The sequence below is a fragment of the Mytilus californianus genome, unplaced genomic scaffold (assembly GCF_021869535.1).
Source record: "Mytilus californianus isolate M0D057914Y unplaced genomic scaffold, xbMytCali1.0.p SCAF_8, whole genome shotgun sequence".
Lineage (NCBI taxonomy): Eukaryota > Metazoa > Mollusca > Bivalvia > Mytilida > Mytilidae > Mytilus > Mytilus californianus.
This window is the reverse complement of record NW_026262734.1, coordinates 53753802-53762104: the sequence shown is the minus strand read 5'-3', so window position 1 is coordinate 53762104 and position 8303 is coordinate 53753802. Positions and strand designations below refer to the sequence as shown.

At 35.2% G+C, this 8303-nt stretch overlaps 1 protein-coding gene across 1 annotated transcript; it reads left to right on the top strand.

The window, feature by feature from the left end:
- The first annotated feature begins 2692 nt into the window (after positions 1 to 2692).
- LOC127710992 (potassium voltage-gated channel subfamily A member 10-like) lies at positions 2693 to 5109 on the top strand. Its single transcript, XM_052216935.1, has 2 exons — positions 2693 to 3193; positions 3956 to 5109. The coding sequence occupies exon 2, from the start codon at positions 4259 to 4261 to the stop codon at positions 5012 to 5014; it is 756 nt and encodes a 251-aa protein (XP_052072895.1). The 5' UTR covers positions 2693 to 3193; positions 3956 to 4258; the 3' UTR covers positions 5015 to 5109.
- The last annotated feature ends 3194 nt before the right edge of the window (positions 5110 to 8303 follow it).

The following is an 8303-nucleotide window of genomic DNA, read 5'->3' as shown; positions in this document are numbered from 1 at the left end:
TTTCCACCAGAAACCAAATGACATAACTACAGGTCACCGTACGGTTTGCTGAGGTTAAGTCGCTAAACATGTGTATCAATTAGACCCAGAGATATAATACTACATTCCAAAAAAAATAATAAACTCAGTAATATTAGTACATATAACTCAAAACGTTGCACGAATGGGATAAGCACATGTATAAATGGATATATAGTGACTGGTTTCTAGTGTTTTTCAATACAACCCATGCAGATACGTTTTGCTTTGCGGGATGTATAAATACGCAAGCACGTCCGATAGAAATGGGAACGTGAAATCAAAAGACTCATTAAAAAAGAGTCCAACACTCTCTGACTTGTAAAAACTTTGGATGTTCAAAGTCGGCCTGTTTGAAGACAACTTTCCAACTTTCCATTTTACCTTTTTATTCTTTTTCAGTTGCAGCGCATAGTACCTATTCTTCATTCTGGTCAAACACATTTGCAAAGAATTTATGTTAACTCCGACCAATTATGTCTGTTTATGTTGCTCAACTAATTTGCTATTATAACGCGGGAACTATACTCTGCAAATAAAGAAACTCATTATAATATTTTAAGAATTTTAAGACATGTATTTTGAATGGAAATTTTACAATTACTAATAGAGATATTCACTCAAAACGTGTTTCATTGAGAAGAGGACAGTAAATTCCTTCGAGTTTGATGAATAAAAGTCAATTTATCACAATTAGATTTACTTCCGGTGCCATTAAAGTTAGTACCGTGTATTATCACCTCTCGTTGATAAGACTGCTACGCATCTCCTCGGCATGGATGCTATCAATGTTCTAATGTTGTTGCGTGGAATTGCTCGCCATTCCTGTTGCAACATTTGTCGGAGCTGATCAAGAGTCTGAGGCGGGGGTTGACGCTTACGCACACGTGTATCCAGTTGGTCACATAGATGCTCAATAGGATTCAAGTCCGGTGATTTAAAAGGCCAAGGTAGCACATTGATGTTATTCTGCTCAAGGTAGTCCATTGTTAAACGCGCTGTGTGAGACCTAGCATTGTCCTGCTGGAATAACTACCTTTGTCGGTCAATAACATGCATAAGGTCAGATTGGAGAGTTCCCTGCTGTTAAATTACCCGGAACATGTACCAATTCCGTTTTACGGTCATTAGAGATAGCCGCCCACATCATGACACTTCCTCAACCGAAGCTGTCCATTTCTTGGACACACCAGGAAGCAAAACGTTCATTCATGCGCGGGTAGACACGAGTTCTTCCATCACGTTTCTAAAGCATAAAACGGGACTCATCAGTGAACCAGATTCTGCGCCAGTTGCGGAATGTCCAGCCCCTCAATCTGTTGCACCATCTGACTCTAGTCCGTCTGTGTAACGGCCTCCTAGGTCGAATGCCATGTTGTCACAGTCGATTGCGGACTGTTTGTGAGCTGATTCTTCTAAATCCTTGTATCCCAACTGAAGTGGCTGTTGCGGCAACGGTTCGATTCCGTAGATTAAATACCTGGATGTAGCGATCTTGTCCAGGAGTAGTTAGACGAGGTCGTCGTCCACTCCTCGGTCGGTCCTTAGTACAGCCAGTCTGCTGGTATCTGTTCCAAAGTCGCGAAATTGTGCTCTGGTTAACATTTTCAGTTATTGCTACTTCATTTTGGGACACTCCGGCCTGGAGACGGCCGATGAAGATATTTCGAATAGCAAGGTCCAACATTGGCAGGACAGCGTTTTAACGTTGTGATGAATTAGATCTTCAAACATGGTCCTTGTATGCGCAAAAGTGTAACAGTTGAGTTGACCACAAAATTCTCATAAACAACGTTAGCAAAATTTTGCGGCAAAAAAGGTCATATGCACTTTTAGCGAGTCGCAAATTTCATAAGGCAGAGAGCCAAATCAAAAGAACAAGCATTTAAAGGTTAAAACGTACCTCTAAAAATTCGAAGATGCAATTGACCGTTTCATTTTACCTTGTAAAATATATAGTTTGCATTTTTGAAAAATTCATCCGAGCTATGCGTTTCATTTTTTGAACACTATATAAAAAACTGTCATAGAAGTGGGAGGTTTAGCTACATATACATGTATCTATAAAACAAGGTATAGCGAAAAATTTTCTTCGGGAAATGACAGTTGTTTTCCACTCGTTACGTTGGTTTATATAGTGTAACAATTGACCTTATCAGTTTCTATGGACTTCCCCCTTTTTGAATTTACCTAGAGTTCGGTATTTTTCTCTCTAAATAAGCATGCGATATTTATAACTACACGTCAAGCAATACGAATCTATTCAAATAATGAATTTGCTTGAAATGGGATATAAAACAGAAAATTCAGTTACATAAAATACCCATGACAATTATCTGTTTTGTTCTATCCTTTAGAGGATGAAATATTTTCATTAATATTTTGTTGATTTATAAATCATAAAATTGATTTCATCTAACGGTTAAACATAATAAACAATAACGCAATGTTCTACATAATCCTGGCGCAGGTCAAGTAACCATTTGTTTATTGATAAGCCTAGTACGTGTTTTCGATCATTTATTTTGTTGTTGCTAGTAATGTTTAATTTAACAGCTTGAAAATTGACAAAAGATACAATATAATGGTTTGCCCATGGGAATATTCGGATTTTATTGAAATATCATACACTGAAGAATTTAGTAAATTATTGTCAGGTTACGACAGATTCATTTCGTTTCTCATTACATTGGAACACATATAGAAAAATAAATCAACGGTCATGGATAATTTAATGACACTAAATGTTGGGGGAACTACGTTTTTGACAAGCATGTCAACTCTAAAAAAGTACCCCGAAACACGTCTCGGGAGATTGACTACTTCATCACAGGAATATGTTGTTGACAAACATTTATATTTTTTCGACCGCAGTCCGGATTTGTTTTGTCGTATCTTAGATTTTTATAGAAATGATGAGATTCATTTGCCAGCCAACTGCTGCAGTCAGTTAATACAAAAAGAGTTTGACTACTGGGAGATTCCATACAGCGATATTCCAGAATGCTGTCGGTCAGCAATAATAAAGAAAGAAACCGATTTAAAGACAATCCAGAAACTGAAAATATCAACAGAAATTCCTTCAGCTTTCGATGGAAGTAATGAATGTGCAAATGGAATACAGCGGAAGATATGGTTATTTGTTGATGAACCATTGTCATCGACACCAGCCAAGGTAAAGACACATCTTAAAAGTATATGATTCAAATTCATCACAGCTCCGGTCAAATCACAATACACATGATATAGGCTGTTATAGTATTCATATTTTTTTAGCGTCCTTTCATTTAAACAGGAGAAATTATACCAATGCTGTAAAAAGTAGCTTAATGTTCAAGACAAAAACGGTCAACGAAAAAATAATTGAAAAAAAGGATAGAAACAAACAGCAGTCCTCAAAACTCATAACATTAAAGATTTATCAACAGGTTCCCCCAAACTAATCGAAGTTGAACTCAAGTACTCCAGAAAAGTCAACTCCTGTGAAAGTTGTGCTATTGACGTATATCCCTCATCTCCTTTTGATCAGATATTTTACAGTGCATTTGATAAGATATTTTACAGTGCATGTCTCTAGTGTTATGTTGATACATTACAACTCTCCCCGTCTTTACGTTGTATGCTGCTACATTTATTAAACGTGTCAGTGGGTTGCTGTCTCGATCATATATACTATTTTATTTATCGATACACTTGATAGAAATCTCCGCTTATCATGTATACTATTTTATTTATCGATACACGTGATAAAAATCTCTGATTAGTTTGTGCGAACGGTGTGGAAAGAAAGTAACGTATGTACTTTAGAATTATAGTTTGAGTGATTTCATAATGTTTTTACATGAAGTGTATGTTTTTAACGTAAAATATTTCAATAGATCGTTTTGAATGCCGTATATACACCTTGTTATATGATTCAATCATATTTTAATTACAGCACATATGAAAGTCCACAACAACCATTGGTAGTCTTTCTGTATTTGGACAAGTATATACACAAATTAGGATGGAGTTGAACATTTAGTTTAGATTGATTGTTAAGATTGATCGATTGATTGGTCCTTAAGTTTTGTTTTTTTTTTAATTTCATACATGATATTTCAAGCAATATTCGGGTTATTTTTTTCAGTGCTACAATTTTGCGTACTGTCTGATCGTGATCCTGTCTGTTTTTATTGAACTACTGTTTACCAGTCCAGATTTTAGAATTCCCGTGGAAAATACGATCAATGTTACCTTGATGCAGAATATTGGCCTTTTGAGAGATATGAATAACCCAAAGGCTGTATTTTTTCTAACGACGGAAGTGGAACTTTGGTGGTATATAGTTGATGACTGCCTGCTTGTTTTTTTCACACTTGAATTTTGTACAAGATTTGCAGCTTCTCCGTCAAAAAAAATATTCCTAAAGAATTGGTTAAATATACTTGATGTCGTATTGGATGTTTCAATGTGGATTAGATTCGTCGTCCGAGAGTTTGGTTTTACAATTTTGTTAAAAAACAGAACATTACTTGCAATAAACCAGTTATGTTTTGCATCAATATCATTCCGTATGTTTCGAATAACGCGTCTTTCGAAGCAATTTGATGGACTTAATATACTGCTTACCACTATAAGAGAGAGCATCAAAGAATTGGTTCTGTTGTTTTTAACAATTTTAATGTTAGCAGTGTTTTTCGCTAACATAATATTTTTCGCCGAAATGTCAGAGTCGACAACCTTCCCGTCATCCTTCGAGGGAGTATGGTGGTCTGTTATAACCATGACGACTGTAGGTTACGGGGACCATTACCCAAAGTCAGTTCTTGGAAAATGTGTTGGGGCATGCTGTGCCGTTTGTGGAGTTATAATAATTGCAATGCCAATAGCCATTATTGCAACAAATTTCAATACGTTCTATTCAAGTATGCAGGATATCCGGAATTTCGAAAACCGTGTTAAAAAGATCAATCGTGAAAAGCTTTCCATAAGAAACAATAGTATAAAACCTTAGTCATAACAAAAAGTGACATGATTTCAAGTCTTCAGCAGTTTTCGTAGTTAAATCGCTAAATATATGTGCAAATTTATTAAAATATTTGCAGTTTATTCTCTATAATACCATTTCTTCTCGTGTGTAGTTCTCTTGTTAATGGGAAAATTAAAAAAAACAAAAATACAGAACTCCGAGGAAAATTCTAAACGGAAAGTCCCCAAGCAAATGCTTAAATCAAAATCTCAAACACATCAAACGAATAGATACAACAACTGTCATATTTCTGCCTTGGTACGGGCATTTTCTTGTGTAGAAAATGGTAGATTAAACCTGGTTGTATAGCTGGCTAGCCCTCCGTAGGATTCATTATTTTAATTAGATTTTTTTTACCGAGTACAAATTACAGAAAAATTTGATAATACAATTTATATCAAATAATTACCACTACGATAGTAACGTCGTGCATTTCAAATGCAAAAAAAGAGGTCCCGGGGACTTCTAAACTACATTGTAGGCAACGTTTGGTGTGGGACAGGTATAAGGATTATATATGCATTATCAATATATTTCAAAATTTAAGACAAAAAGGGGAAAGAGATTACAGTATCAGTTATGTTTTCATTTGGTAGAATATGTTAACGTGATCACAGGCGCTTGGGTATATGATACAGATATTTGTTTTGGATTTTTTTGTTGTTGATTAAAATATTTAATTTTCTATATTGTGATTTTACCAACTTTGAGACAACCCCCATTTTACTATCCACACTAAGCAACAAACAAGGCATCTAACTCGACGTTATCTTCATGCTATAAATAAATAATAAAATTGACCTACCTGGATTCCCTTTCGATTTTTATGGAAAACGTGCCTTTCTCGCAGTCCGATCCCAGACGTCGTTTCTATTTATCAAATTGGTATTGTCCGTAACATTTTTAGTCCATCTGAAGCATATAATAAAAAGATTTTGACTATTTTCACTACTTTCACATTTACCAGCCCTGAAGTTTACTGTTAATATTCAGGGGAAGTTACTTTTACCCGAACATTTGTAAAAGGGAAGTAATTTTTTCCCGGACTTTTTCGGAACATCTCTGCAAATACACATGAAACAAATAAAGTGATATGTTGATTTCCGAACTATTATCAAAAAGGCGCAACTTTTTCAATGCTGAAAAAAGAAAATATCTGTTTTAGAAATAATTGCAAGTCAACCAAAGAAGGAAATTACGAAGAAAAACATAGTTTCATGGTAATTTATGAATATACAAATGCTCACACAAAATTGTCTTATGAAAAAAATGAAAAAAATAAGCCATGGATTATTTGATCTGATAATTTTTTTAAATTTTTTTGGGGGGTGGGGGGGAGCGAGGAAATATATACTAATATTTTCTTGCCACCAAAATGTTATAGTCTTTTTTTTAATTTTGCTCCAACACACAGAATATTTGTTGTTCTTTAGAGGTCTACACTGACCATTTTTCAATATTTAATTTTTTTAACTACCCAAACTTTTTTTCACTTCCCCTTTCCTTCTAAAACTTTTTTATCAATAAATTTAGAAACTTATAGTTTATTAAAAAACATGGGTCGTGTTCACTGAAGTGAAAACAAATGAGGACAACATTTCCAAATTTTAATTTGATTGTAAGTGGTCATAATCTACTTTTGACGGGTCAAGCAGGGACAGGAAAGTCTTATGTTATAAAGACGGCAGTCAAACACCTAAGAAGCACAGGTAAAATGATTGCATTGACATGTTCAACAGGTATAGCAACGTCGGTATTCGAGGATGAACATGCATGCACATTACATAAATGGGCAGGATTAGAAGACGGCAGGTACCAGAACGATGAGCTGTTGCATTTGATTCTCACTGATGAAAGATTTGTTAAAGTGAAGGACAACATCAGAAAACCCGATTTTTTTCTAAAACAGATCTTTTCTTTTTTCAGCAATGAAAAAGTTGCGCCTTTTTGGTAATAGTTCGGAAATCATCGTATCGCTTTATTTGTTTCATGTGTACTTGCAGAGATGTTCCGAAAAAGTCCAGGAAAAATTACTTCCCTTTAACAAAAGTTCCCCTGAATATTAACAGTAAACTTCAGGGCTCGTAAATGTGAAAGTAGTGAAAATAGTAAAAATCTTTTTATTATATGCTTCAGATGGACTAAAAATGTTACGAACAATACCAATTTAATAAATAGAAACGACGTCTGCGATCGGACTGCGAGAAAGGCACGTTTTCCATAAAAATGGATGGGGAATCCAGGTAGGTCAATTTTATTATTTACACAGCACGCAAGATGGCGTCGAGTTAGTTGCCTTTTTGTTTCTTAGTGTGGATAGTAAAATTGGGGTTGTCTCAGAGTTGGTAAAATCACTCGAAACTAGGTGAGACATGCGCAGTAGTGATAGATATGTAGTATAAATATAGAAAATTGAATATTTTAATCAACAACAATAACAAAAAAAAAATATCTGTATCATATACCCAAGCGCCTGTGACCGTGATTGCTATAAAAGCTTGTGATATCAAGCAAAACTGTAAATCTTATTTTCTTTTCAATAACTTTTGTTTAAACTACATGTAGTTCATTATTGTGGAAATTCGCCAAAAGTGAAAATTTAAATTTTTTGTTCTCAGACTTTTTGAATTTGTAAACGTTAACATATGATGAAAGATAACCAATATCAGTTGTTCATAAAACATATATCACTTAAATAAGACTAAGAATTCACAATTTAGCTAAAGAATGTGGACGTTACTCTCTAATTTCTAGAAGATTGATTGATTGATTGTTGGTTGCTTAACGTCCAGTGGCAAATATTTCATGCATATTCAGGACGAGAACAAGTTCACAATAAATACAATAGGTAGGTTTTGTAATAGATTAAGGAATTATGGTCGGAGAAATTTAGACTGCCACGGGAAATGAGGGTATATTGGATAGGGACAGAAATTTAGCCTTACACCAGGTCACCTACGGACCCCTCTAAGAGTTGTTGCAAGGGTTCTTAACGTGCAAAGAGCGTGGCACTCTCTTTACACGAGGCATCGGATTTAACGTCCCCATTCTGACCGGACGTGGCTGCAAATTTGTACATCCCGCACAGCCAAACGGACGCCCCACTTTAGCACGGGTTTTACTGCCGGTCGGAGGAAGACCAATGGTGACCATACTTCTATTCCCCAGTCACCCTTGGGGGCAATTTCTAGAAGATAATTAATATTTAAATCTGTAGTTTTTGTAAGGATAAGTTACATTTCAACTTGTTTTATCAAACCTTAGTATCCTTCTA

Bases quoted from the DNA above. Each gene is read 5' to 3' on its own strand.
- LOC127710992 (XM_052216935.1), top strand. From the start codon at position 4,259: ATGCAGAATATTGGCCTTTTGAGAGATATGAATAACCCAAAGGCTGTA.